General features: G+C 44.7%; 1 protein-coding gene across 2 annotated transcripts in view; it reads right to left on the minus strand.

Moving 5' to 3' along the window:
* The window catches only part of LOC123728694 (adhesion G protein-coupled receptor A1), a 66,892-nt gene that overhangs the window by 31,593 nt on the left and 22,231 nt on the right, over positions 1 to 13,068 (minus strand). For both annotated transcript variants that reach the window (XM_045700742.1, XM_045700741.1), the window contains 2 exons: positions 6,581 to 6,708; positions 1,791 to 1,914 (listed from right to left, as the gene is read on the minus strand). In XM_045700742.1, the coding sequence (XP_045556698.1) occupies positions 1,791 to 1,914; positions 6,581 to 6,708 (252 nt within the window). The remainder of the gene's footprint in view (positions 1 to 1,790; positions 1,915 to 6,580; positions 6,709 to 13,068) is intronic.

Below are 13,068 nucleotides of genomic sequence, written 5' to 3' on the forward strand. Positions count from 1 at the left end.
AGGTGGGTCGATAGGGGGGGGGTGGAGTTTCATGCCGCGACACCGGCTGAACTGTGTCACAATGTAGTTGTCGACGCTTGCTTGACGGGCGCGGCATGAACCAGAGGCGCCTAGCCTAGCTAGCCGTCTCTCTGTCGAGCCAAGCCTCCTGACAGGCAGCCAAGGCATGCCAGGCACTGTTGGCTTCCATGAGCTACAGTGAGCTACAGTGATCGATGTGTTTAGCTCCACGTTGAGGTGGACTGATTGCGTTTCAGAACAAGAAGATGTCTAAACTGTTGATGACAGGAGGGCGAGGCAGCAGCCCGGGTGTCCCGGGTCCACTGACGGACTTGGTTCCGAACAGAGACGAATAGATAGAAATAGAGGATGAGTATGAAGCCTTTGAAACCTCAACTGAAAGGTAGAAAGAGAGAAAAGCCAGCTAAATGCCCACATGCTGAGGAGAGATCGCAGAGGGAAGATGACGTGTTCAAACGGACGTATCAAACTCTCTTTCAAACCTACAGTATCATCTAGCTGTCAATCTCCCAAAACGTAGCCATGTGCCTGGTCTTCATACTCCTTATTTTGTCAAGACACGATTGAGTCTATCGCAAACGCTGACGTTTTAACTCCACATCAACCTTTATCCATCTTCGTAACGTCTTCCTATCAATCTCCCCAAAACAACAATGGGCATGCATACCCGAGTCTGGTTTTCTTACTCCTTATTTTGTCAAGACAAGATTGAGTCTATCGCTAACCATGAAATCAAAATACCCCAACAACCATGATAACCCTTTCCCACAAGTATCAGTTAAGCCAATGATTGACTAAGATGTAAGCATCTCTATTTAAAAGCTGAAACATCTCTTACCTGATGTCTCCAACCAGCTGCTTTATCTTTAAGTAAGGACTCAAGATACACCTCAGGTCTTGACATGCACCACCAATTAGCCACCCCAATGCTATCCTTCCCCTCGCTGCCTCCAGGCTCTGCCCTAAAAACAGTACGTATGGTAGGATCCTCTCACATTGACACATCTCTTCTATTTTCTAACATGTCAGAGCTAAGCGTTAACGCTCCCAGCAGGAAAGAAAGCACTCCTGTGACCTGTTAGCTAACCCACACCGGCATACAGGCCTCGTAACCAGCCACGTCCCGCAGAGCTTACTGGTGCCTGTGTCTCTCTCTCCACCTTTCTCTCTCCCTCACTCGCTCTCTCTTTCCCTTTCTCTCTCTCTCTCTGTATTTCTTTTTCTCGTTCACAGCCTCAGGCTAAGAGACGGAGGTGCCACCTACGGAGGAAGATAGAGCCAAGCGGTAGGCAACATCAGTAACGGCAGCCATACTCCTACTCCCCTTGAGACGACAGCAAAACAACACCCTCATTAGGACAACAAACTGCCGGGTAAAAAGCCCCTGGGGGCCGGGTCGGGAAACCCCTGGAGGGACAGGCAACCTGGCTTTCATCACAGGATATGTACTGGCAGCCAATACGTCAATAGGAAACACACAGGAAGACAGCTAGCTAGATAAAGCATTCATTCATCTACTGTAGGGTAGGCAAATTAAGCTGGATGGACTGTACTGTCTAACACTGTGGAGAGAGAGAGAGAGAGAGAGAGAGAGAGAGAGAGAGAGAGAGAGAGAGAGAGAGAGAGAGAGAGAGAGAGAGAGAGAGAGAGAGAGAGAGAGAGAGAGCTATACGTACTGCACTGTGCACTCAGAGCACCTCAATAGACATTCATAATCATTTCCACCGGAGCGCTTTGAGAGGGCGGAAATGAAAAGGCAGTGCACTTACTGCTTGACAGATGATGGGGTATTTGATTCGATTGATGCCTCCGGCAAACACAGTGAAGGTCAGAGCCGTGTGGAAACAGAAGTTGAGGAGCATGTGCCATCCCTTCCGACTGATGCGGATTGTGCTGCCAAAAGAAAAACCCACACAGTCAGTCAAGTAAATATGAATAGCACAGAAAATCAGGGGAATGGCTTACAGATTGATGGAGAGGATGTTGAACATTTTATGGGGATGAGGTGAAAATCTTGTGAAATGCAATGTACATATCCCGTAAATTAATATTCAGATTTTAAAGCACAGCCATGTCATACAATTCATCGTTCAGATCATATACAGGGAAGAACAGAAAATAGATGGATGAGAAAATAGTAATAACGGGATGAGGTGAAAGTCACTCTCTGCCACATGGCCTCAAACAGCACCATTTTGTCTCTCTCTGTCGCCCACGCACTTTCAACACTTAGATAATAAAGCACTTGACCTTTCCATTGTGTTAACAATGGAGGATTGTTTGATTTGCAGTAACTATACGTTCTTTATGATGATTGACGAGAAAAGTGTTGTCCAACCTGTCGGGCATCTCTGCACCCTCATTTGCCATGTCTTGAGATAAATATGCAGACAGATGGATTAAAAGTACATTTACATTGTAATACTTCTGACAGCCAACTTTCTAACTCCGACCTTGACGTTTGGACTTTAAAGCGTTCCCAGAAGGCATGGATTACTGAGTCATTGTTAGTTTTACACTTAAGACATGACTCCGCGGTTGTGCTGTACAATTTGTGAATTTTGTCTCGTGGAATACATTCTATACATGCGTTTATACTGGATTAATCGTACATTTTTGTTAACTGTAGTTATGTTATGTTACGTTAGTTATGTTCCAACATTCCCTCCATCGTGTGCCAATATCAGTTATTTTTAAGTCTTGGTTCCAATAGTTGTCAGTTGGATAGGCTCTCTGCAAGGTTTTGTATATCTTACCTGTCATATGAACATCCTTTTCTGACTCAAATAGGAATTCCTCAAGATTGCTCTGATGTCCAAAATATTTCAGATAGACATTTTTTTCATATGAAACTTGCATGCATGTGAAAATATACATTCTTTCATGGAAATACATGTATGTCCTATTACCAAGTAATCTATGCCTTTAGTTTTCCATGTGAACCAATTTATTGGTCAATTCTAAAAAAAAAAAATAACGAAGGATTGTTCATAGCTTTGTGTTTTTAGGGAGTGATATTGGTTCTTGTAGAATACGTTTCAATGTCTTCCATATTTTTTTATAGCGTTCTTAACTATGAAGTGGTTCATGCTCTTAGCTTCATCTTTTGAAAATAGACACGTAGAAAGATTCTGGGGATGAGCACGTGCAGCTTAAATATGTACCCATTGTTCCTCTTTACGGCATTTAACTATATGTCGTAAGTAAAAGCCCATGATGGAACACAAGTCACTTTAATAATGTTTACATACTGCTTTACTCATATCATATGTATATACTGTATTCTATTCCACCGTATTTTAGCCAATGCCACTCCGACATTGCTCAATCTAATATTTATGTATTTGTAGATTGTGTGTATTGTTGTGAATCGTTTTTAGATACTACTGCACTGTTAGATACTACTGCACTGTTAGATACTACTGCACTGGTGGAGCTAGGATCACAAGCGTTTCACTTCACCCTCTATAACATCTGCTAATATGTGTATGAGAGCAATAAAATTGGATTTGACTTGGGTGGTGAGTTGATATAAGGTTAAAACCACCCTCAGACTCAGGAAGTTGTAAAACCTTCCTTTTTATTCGAAGAGTTTTATTTGCCCATATAAAGTCTGTTATGACCGAGTATACTTTTTTAAAGAATGTCTTCGAGGGGGGTAATTAGTATTACCGAGAATAAATATAAAAACTTGGGAGCCATGCCATCTGAAGAAAGAGAGAGAGAGAGAGAGAGACCCTTAGGCATGGCACTTAACCTATATTGCCACTCTGTGTCCAGCTGTTGGAAAAAATACTAAGACTATGTGGGTTAGCCAATCCGGATGCAGTATCCAGGTAAAATAAACTATCTATTCAGTATCCTAAATCAGCATTATCCTCATCATTTTCACCAGTGCCATTATACACCAGGGGGAAGACATGTATAGGAAAGCAACCTCTGTCGAGAGAAAGAGAGCGAGAGCGCAAGATTGAAAGAGAGAGAGAAAGAGAGACCAGGGAGAGGGAGACCAGAGACCAAAGAGAGAGACCAGAGAGAGAATTAGTGAAAACAAGTGATAATGAGAGAGACAGACAGAGAGAGAGGGAAATAGAGAGAGCAGCAGTATCCTGTGAGGCGTGTCTGAGTTAGTGTGCAGTGTTATGTGCCAAAGAGGAGAGGAAGAGCTGCTTTTTATGTGCTAAACTACAATCAGGAAGCTCCAGGAGATGGCCATAAATCACTGTAGCCTCTGTCTGCCTCCCAGTGCTTGTCTATGGGCTCTTATTGGGTCAAGTGCATTCACCTGGAACCCCTCCACTTCCTCGTTCCCCCGGGAAAGCATGTGGCTAAACTGACCTCTCACTTGTTCTCCTTGGCTTGAGGGGATATTCTCAAGGGTGAACTTGGAGTCCGAATGGAATAAACCCTTGCTAATAGGCTCACCAGCGTCACTATTCAGTCAATACACACTCCCTTTGTTTGAAATACACTAACGTTATGAGAGTCACTTCCCTTCAGTGGGAAGTTAAACGGGTGTCCTGACTCTCTGAGGTCATTAAAGATCCCATTGCACTTATCATAAGAGTAGGGGTGTTAACCCCGGTGTCCTGGCTAAATTCCCAATCTGGCCCTCATACCATCGCGGCCACCTAATCATCCCCAGCTTACAATTGGCTCATTCATCCCCCTCCTCTCCCCTGAAACTATTCCCCAGGTCGTTGCTGTAAATGAGAATGTGTTCTCAGTCAACTTACCTGGTAAAATAACGGTAAAATAAATAAAAATAAATAAAAACCGCTGAAATGACTTCTACAGTACATGTGTGGCAAAACTGACCCCTTACTTGTTCTCCTTGGCCGAGGGGAGGGAACGTTTTGAAGGGTGAACTTCGCCCCTGTGGAATTAGCACTTGTGTAAGCTCACCAGCTGCACTATTCAGTGGTGCTACACTACACACTCCCCTTGCTTGGGATACACTGACGTTATGACAGTCAGTGAAGTTGTTTCTACACATTTAGGACATTTTTCTGATTTGAGACCTGCGTTCACAACTCAAGACTTCCGCGTAAATCGTTCACTGACATCAATGGGAGACTGGTGTGCATGGATCTCAATTCAGAATGTCGCCCTTAGAGCATTTCTACAGTAAGGAAGACACGGCTTGGCTATGTTGTTATGCCTTTGGACATGGAGGGAGGCGAGGTGTTGTAGTGTTGTACTCCTGCTGCAGCTTTGAGACGATGGCTCGTTCCCTCTGAGAACAGGGTGTCTCCCGACCGCAGTCGTGGAGCCGCCGACGACGACATCACTCCTCCCAGACTGCAGTTACCTGTCTTCATCATCCATCTACCCTTATAGATGGGGTTAGGTGACAACGTCATGAAAACAACACGCACAGATAGCTACCAACAATGACAAGAAACTGCCAATGTGGGGAATTGTACGTGACTCGTTTCAACTTGTTCTTAATACCATATCTTGTTTTGAGGTGTTTCGACTGATTTTATGTCAACGCTAATATGACAGAAAATTCGCTAGCTAGTTAAGCAACAACTATAACCATGTATTTGAGAGACAACAAGTTCTCATTGTACAAATGTATTTATGTTTTCGATAAACATCGGAGACGAAATGTAGTTTGCATGTTGTCAACAGTCTAAGCCAACCCCATCTGTTGCCCCACAGTTGTGCACACGTCGGTTTGGTTGCTGAACAACCAACCCGTCTATAGCCCTTCATTTTGTCAATATCTCTTTTCCCTCTCTTTCTCAGAGTTGCCTCATACTGACGCCAAACTTACATTTGCTCATAGATCTTCGTGACCCATTACACCTATCTACTTCCCATCAGAACCAAAGGAAGTATCAAAAAAGGTCTTGTTTATTTCATCTGTCGTTTCAGGGACATGAAACAACTTTCTTTTTGGTCTTTTATTCTCAGCACAGTGAAAGTACAGAAGGAATGAATGCTCGTCACATTCAGTCGCTTATTCCACTGCTCGGGAGTGACTAACAAAGACTCAAAAGGGAAAATGAGGCCCGAACAAATAACAAGCTATCCAGGTTGCCTGGAGACCACACTGGATCATCAGTAGAGGACGACTAGACGAGCGGACATATAGCACAGCCCTCAGGGATTCAAAGACCATACGGAGAGAGGTGACTGAGGTGGTCTGGACATTATGGAGTAGCGGTAGTTTGGCATGCGCACACATCCCTCTAAACCGCACTGAGACACACACGCGTGCACACATCAATACTCCACTTCAGATGTCTGAGTTAGGCCCACAGCGGCTGACTCACAACCCAGGAGCATGACGGAGGAAAATGAAGAAAGAAAAAAAATCACAAAAAAGGAGAGGCGGTGTGTTGTGTGTTGCGATGGATACATGACCTGGATGTGTGTGTGTTTTTACCAAGCGTGGTTAGTTAACTGAAGATGAGAACTCACTTCAAATCCTTTCAACACAGAACTAAACACACAGACACACACATACTGTACACATGCGCGCAGACAGACACGTATCCCCTCCCTTTCCCGCCCCCCACCACACACACAGTATTCCAAGGGTTTTTACCTGTGGTGCACGATATAGGTGATGATGGAGGCGAAGAGGCAGAGTAACATAACGGCCGTGCAGGCATACACGACCGGGTGCAGAAACTCCCCAGGGTACGGGGGGAAAGAAAGCACCTTCTTCAGATCCTATAGGAGAAAGAGAGAGAGAGAGAGAGAGAGAGAGAGAGAGAGAGAGAAAGGATATAAGATTATGCAATTGTACTCGATGCTTTGAATTGAGAGAGAAATGGACACGGAGAAGAGAGACAACGAGACAGCGGGGGAGAGAGTGGTGGAGGTGGGCAGAGAGAGTGGGGGGGTGAAGAGAGAGAGAGAGAGACCAGGGTCAGACACGACATATGGTATCGTATTTCACATACTATGTCGACAAACAAACAATGTACTGTATATGACAGTCTAAGCGCAAAGGAAACGAAGTGGACCTGATGTGCATGCTGTATCTGGGCAACCGAAAGCAAAACAGACTCGCACAATGCTCATTACCACATGAACAATGGTCCACAAAAAACCTGTGTCGTGGAAACCATTCTCCGAATGTGCAAAACACACGTAGCGCTCCCGGGGAGAGAGAGAATCGGCATGACTCTCTCTCTCTCTTAATGTCATGCTACTAGAGTAGCAGACGCTCATTAGGAAAACTTCAACATGACGCTGCATCTGTGCTACACATCTGGAAGCATATATTGCCCTTTACAGGGCTCACACAGAAGCGTTACCTTGCTGTCACGTCACACTGAGAACGCACACATCATCGTGACAACTATCTACATCATTCTCTGGGAATGGTTTGCTCCTCTTTCAGGGTTGGGTAAACACGTGTTCTTCCACATCATATCCGTCAAGAAATAAGAAAGCTAGCCTAGCTCCATTGGTTTGGCTGTACTGTGATCATTAGTATAACTGCATGGGGCAGTTGAAACCAGTAGTGAGGTGAATAGGAGGTTAGGACCAATGTTTTCCCATCCCTTCCATCAGGACACATGAAAGTTAGCTCCATTGATCTGGCTGCACTGTGATCAACGCATCCGTAGAACTGAACGGGCACCACTACTGAGGTACAGATAGGAGAGACATGGTATGGGAGTGAACAGGGTTGGCTCTGTAGCTCTGTATCTCTATGATACCCCCGATCTGTGTTCAAGGCCGGGAGTGTATTCTACACAGCTGTCCTTCTCTATCACCACTTCCCTGACTAGCTAACCCACAGGCTCACAGAGGGACCGGTAGGGGCCGCTAGAGGCCTGTGGGGGCCCGTGACCCTGCTGTCCTGTGTGCCCGAGCACTAATAGTCAGGGCTGGAGGGTAAGAGGGCTGTGGCCAGAGGCGAATCTGGATCTCTTACAGATATATAACAGTGTGACAGGGAGAGACGACCACTCAGAACATCACCAGTCAGTTCAATGGAGCCTGAACTGAGAGAGGCAGAGGGATAGCAGGGAGAGTGAGAGAGAGAGAGAGAGATGGAGAGGAAGCTGAAGAGAGGGAGAGAGAAGATGAGGGTGAAATAGAGAGCGAGACAGAGAATTTGTATGTGGAAGGAGGGGGAGAGAGCGTGAGAGGGCAAGGAAAAGAGAGGGAATGAGGCAAAAGGAGAGGGAGGGCTGATTGCTGAGTACAACTACAATTCTCAGCTATAGTAATGACAATCTGAAATGACAGGACCTTTATTTATCCGTCCAGAGTGGTTAAAAGTACAGAGAAGAGCAAGTTCTCGGGGCCAAAGTGTCTCATGGGACATATCAACATCACTAGATCATCATCACTGAGGCTATAATGATAACTGAGACTACTGTAGCTCTGCCTTTTAGCCCCTGAGCCTTTACACCATATTCAACCATTTACCACTTGACTGACTGAACCAATCAAAACTACTCGTCAAATGCCCTCATATTGGATTCAAGGAGTCTCCTGCTAAGTAGAATCCATATATACCCAACTAAATCTTTATACCCAATCCACATATAGCCTGCTGAGAGTATCCCCATAACTCCAGGAGCAGTCCTAGTATCTGAGAAATGGCGCTGCAGGAGGGGACTTTAGCTCACGGGGCTGCCCAGGACTGGATTTACCGCTGTGGGGTGAGGTGACTGGAGGAACACCAACAGTCACCTGACTGGCTCGGGTCAAACGGTAGGAAGGGGCTCAGAGGAGCGGAGGGGAAAAGGGGAGGGTAGGAAAGGGAAGGGGAGGAGGCTGATGAAGAGAAGAGAAAAGAGCATGGAGAGGTGGAAGAGAGGAGAGGAAAAGGTGCAATGTATGGAGGGTTAGAAGTAAAGAAGAAGGGCAAGATGGAGGAGGAGTGGGGGGGAGGAGGGAGATGTCACTTTCACCAGACCGAGAAAAATGGTGAATCACACTGCAGGGCGCATGACCGCCTGCTTTGAACAAATAGTTCTCAGCGTTGCCGGTCCCAGTGTTAAAACTCCTGGGGCAACACAGTCTCACAATCAATTCGTGCATATATGCACATAATGTATTTCAGCAAATTTCGTGTGTTTTTGTGCGTTTTGGTGTGGCTTAATTCGTGAGAAAAGACACAGATTTGATGTGCTTCTTAATTCGTGCGAAAAGACACAAATTTAACTAGTAGGCTACACACAAGCCTTTGCAACAACCATATAGACGCGATAGTTTATATTTCATTTTTGTTCTTCTTAATGGCTAATTCAACGTTATGAATATACAGAAATGTTGTCTTTGTTTAACCATGTTTTAAAATGTGTCGTTGTATGCCTATATGTACTGTTTTATTTTTAGTGGTTTAAGAATTGTTCAGACTTCAAAAGCTAGTCGGTACTAGGAAACTGACATTTCTGACTTCCTAACTGGTTGAACGCGTTACCGTAGCCTAAGTATATAACATGAGTGACATGACCGTAATATTCATAATGCATTATGAAGATAATTGTGTGATTTAGGCTCCACGAAATATGAAATGGGTTATTAGGAAAATCGTGTACTGTTGCCTACATGACAAAAAGGCCTTCTGATTACAAGTGCACCAGTATCCAAAGTATTAAGCGAAATCAAGCACAGAAAACAGCATTGGCATTAATAAAACAAATTTTCCCACGAATTAAGTCGCACGTAAATGTGCGTCTTTTCTCAAAAATTCTGTTCAGCAAATCTGGTTGTTGCAAAGGCTTGTGTGTAGCCTACTGGTTAAATGTGTGTCTTTTCGCACGAATTAAGAAGCACATAAAATCTGTGTCTTTTCTCACGAATTAAGCCACACCAAAACGCACGAAATTTGCTGAAATGCATTATGTGCATATATGCACAAATTGATTGTGAGACTGTGTTGCCTGGGGAGATGCAGGGAGAGACAGACCTCTAATACAGTGGACAGGAGAACAAAGACTGCAGAGTGATTGATGCCAAATACTGGCGCATCAACTTCATCTCACAACCGAATGATCCCATTTGTCGAAAATCAACGTCCCAGGAAATGGAGAAAAATACCCTTTCTATAGAGTTCTACATGGAACCCAAAAGGGTTCTACCTCGACCAAAAAGGGTTCTAACTTGAACAAAAAAGGGTTTTCCTATGGAGACACCTGTCACGCCCTGACCTGAGAGAGAGTTTGTTTCTCTATGTGGTTAGGTCAGGGTGTGGGGTGGGCATTCTATGTTTTGTATTTCTTTGTGTTGGGCCGAGTATGGTTCCTAACCAGAGGCAGCTGTCTATTGTTGTCTCTGATTAGGAACCATACTTAGGCAGCCTGTTTTTCCGAAGCCCTTTTCTCTATTTTTCTAAGAGTGTAGTTGCTTAACAGACATATAATGCAATATCCATAACCATCATACAGTGAGGGAAAAAAGTATTTGATCCCCTGCTGATTTTGTACGTTTGCCCAGTGACAAAGAAATGATCAGTCTATAATTTTAACTGTAGGTTTATTTGAACAGTGAGAGACAGAATAACAACAAAAAAGTCCAGAAAAACGCATGTCAAAAATGTTATAAATTGATTTGCATTTTAATGAGGGAAATAAGTATTTGATCCCCTCTCAATCAGAAAGATTTCTGGCTCCCAGGTGTCTTTTATACAGGTAACGAGCTGAGATTGGGAGCACACTCTTAAAGGGAGTGCTCCTAATCTCAGTTTGTTACCTGTATAAAAGACACCTGTCCACAGAAGCAATCAATCAATCAGATTCCAAACTCTCCACCATGGCCAAGACCAAAGAGCTCTCCAAGGATGTCAGGGACAAGATTGTAAACCTACACAAGGCTGGAATGGGCTACAAGACCATCGCCAAGCAGCTTGGTAAGAAGGTGACAACAGTTGGTGCGATTATTTGCAAATGGAAGAAACACAAAAGAACTGTCAATCTCCCTCAGCCTGGGGCTCCATGCAAGATCTCACCTCATGGAGTTGCAATGATCATGAGAATGGTGAGGAATCAGTCCAGAACTACACAGGAGGATCTTGTCAATGATCTCAAGGCAGCTGGGACCATAGTCACCAAGAAAACAATTGGTAACACACTACGCCGTGAAGGACTGAAATCCTGCAGCACCCACAAGGTCCCCCTGCTCAAGAAAGCACATATACATGCCCATCTGAAGTTTGCCAATGAACATCTGAATGATTCAGAGGACAACTGGGTGAAAGTGTTGTGGTCAGATGAGACCAAAATGGAGCTCTTTGGCATCAACTCAACTCGCCATGTTTGGAGGAGGAGGAATGCTGCCTATGACCCCAAGAACACCATCCCCACCGTCAAACATGGAGGTGGAAACATTATGCTTTGGGGGTGTTTTTCTGCTAAGGGGACAGGACAACTTCACCGCATCAAAGGGACGATGGATGGGCCATGTACCGTCAAATCTTGGGTGAGAACCTCCTTCCCTCAGCCATGGCATTGAAAATGGGTCGTGGATGGGTATTCCAGCATGACAATGACCCAAAACACATGGCCAAGGCAACAAAGGAGTGGCTCAAGAAGAAGCACATTAAGGTCCTGGAGTGGCCTAGCCAGTCTCCAGACCTTAATCCCATAGAAAATCTGTGGACGGAGCTGAAGGTTCGAGTTGCCAAATGTCAGCCTCGAAACCCGTAATGACTTGGAGAAGATCTGCAAAGAGGAGTGGGACAAAATCCCTCCTGAGATGTGTGCAAACCTGGTGGCCAACTACAAGAAACCTCTGTGATTCCCAACAAGGGTTTTGCCACCAAGTACTAAGTCATGTTTTGCAGAGGGGTCAAACACTTATTTCCCTCATTAAAATGCAAATAATTTTATAACAATTTTTTGACATGCGTTTTTCTGGATTTTTGTTGTTGTTATTCTGTCTCTCACTGTTCAAATAAACCTACCATTAAAATTATAGACTGATCATTTCTTTGTCAGTGGGCAAAAGTACAAAATCAGCAGGGGATCAAATACTTTTTTCCCTCACTGTAGTTTGCCTGTGGGGGGGATACATTATATCCCTAATTGTTCACATAGCAGTGATACTGAGTGATGTCTCCTTGCAATACCTTGTAGTACCAGGCTCTGAACAATTCCCATTCCTCACGTATTCTTCCCAACCCAGCACTACTCCCAGCGTCAGATAAGGACAGCAGCCAGCCAGTTTCCAATAGGATTCTTCCATCCAGACCACTCACAGCTATTATTATCATTATTACTATCGTATTACATCAGTGAGTGTTGCCTGGCTGCCTGTGTGGACATTATTAGTGTGTTTAGCGGGGCCCCTGTCCCGGCCCTGACAGCACAATTCGCTACAGACTGAGCCACAGTATTACCGTGCCCAGGCCGGCTAAGCCTATTCTGGATTAGCCGCCATGTTCCGTCTAAGCACGCTCCATTGTCCCTTTCCCCTCTGCAGCCAAACAGCCTCTTTATCCCGTGTCTGTGTTGTCGCTACACATTTAATCCACACGACACGCGCTCTCCCCCACCATCCCCGAAAATCAGATTACTAGTGTTAATTAAACCAGGCCCAATCCAATCCATAATCTCAAAAGATCCCAGTTACAATGAACATTGAGAGATCATGGAGTCAGTGGGGGTCTGGGACGTGCTGTGCTATGATGGTGTCAGTATACCAATATTTATTTTCATAAAGATTGAAGGATTATGGTCAAATTGAAGCGCATGCGCTCAATATCTCTCCCTTGTTCTTTTTCCCCTCACACACGCATACGACAAAAAGTACAGAGACTCACAGGAACACACATTAACGTCCTTTGGCGGACCGCCCGAAGGGCTCCCGGCTCTATCCAGCACCATGCTTTATCATCCCTGAGCAGCCGTTCTGGAACGGAACTGGAAAGTGTGCAAATCAAACCCATCTACAACCACCCAATAACACTCAGGGGAGCAGGCCAGTCAAACTCCCTCCCTGGACAAATCACATTTTATTTGTCACATGCTTCGTAAACAACAGGTGTAGACGAACAGCGAAAGGTGACCAACAGGCGACGTTCCCGAAAACCATTATGCAACATGTATTTGTACAACGTTTCACTAT

This window comes from Salmo salar, chromosome ssa18, assembly GCF_905237065.1.
Source record: "Salmo salar chromosome ssa18, Ssal_v3.1, whole genome shotgun sequence".
Classification (NCBI taxonomy): Eukaryota; Metazoa; Chordata; class Actinopteri; order Salmoniformes; family Salmonidae; genus Salmo; species Salmo salar.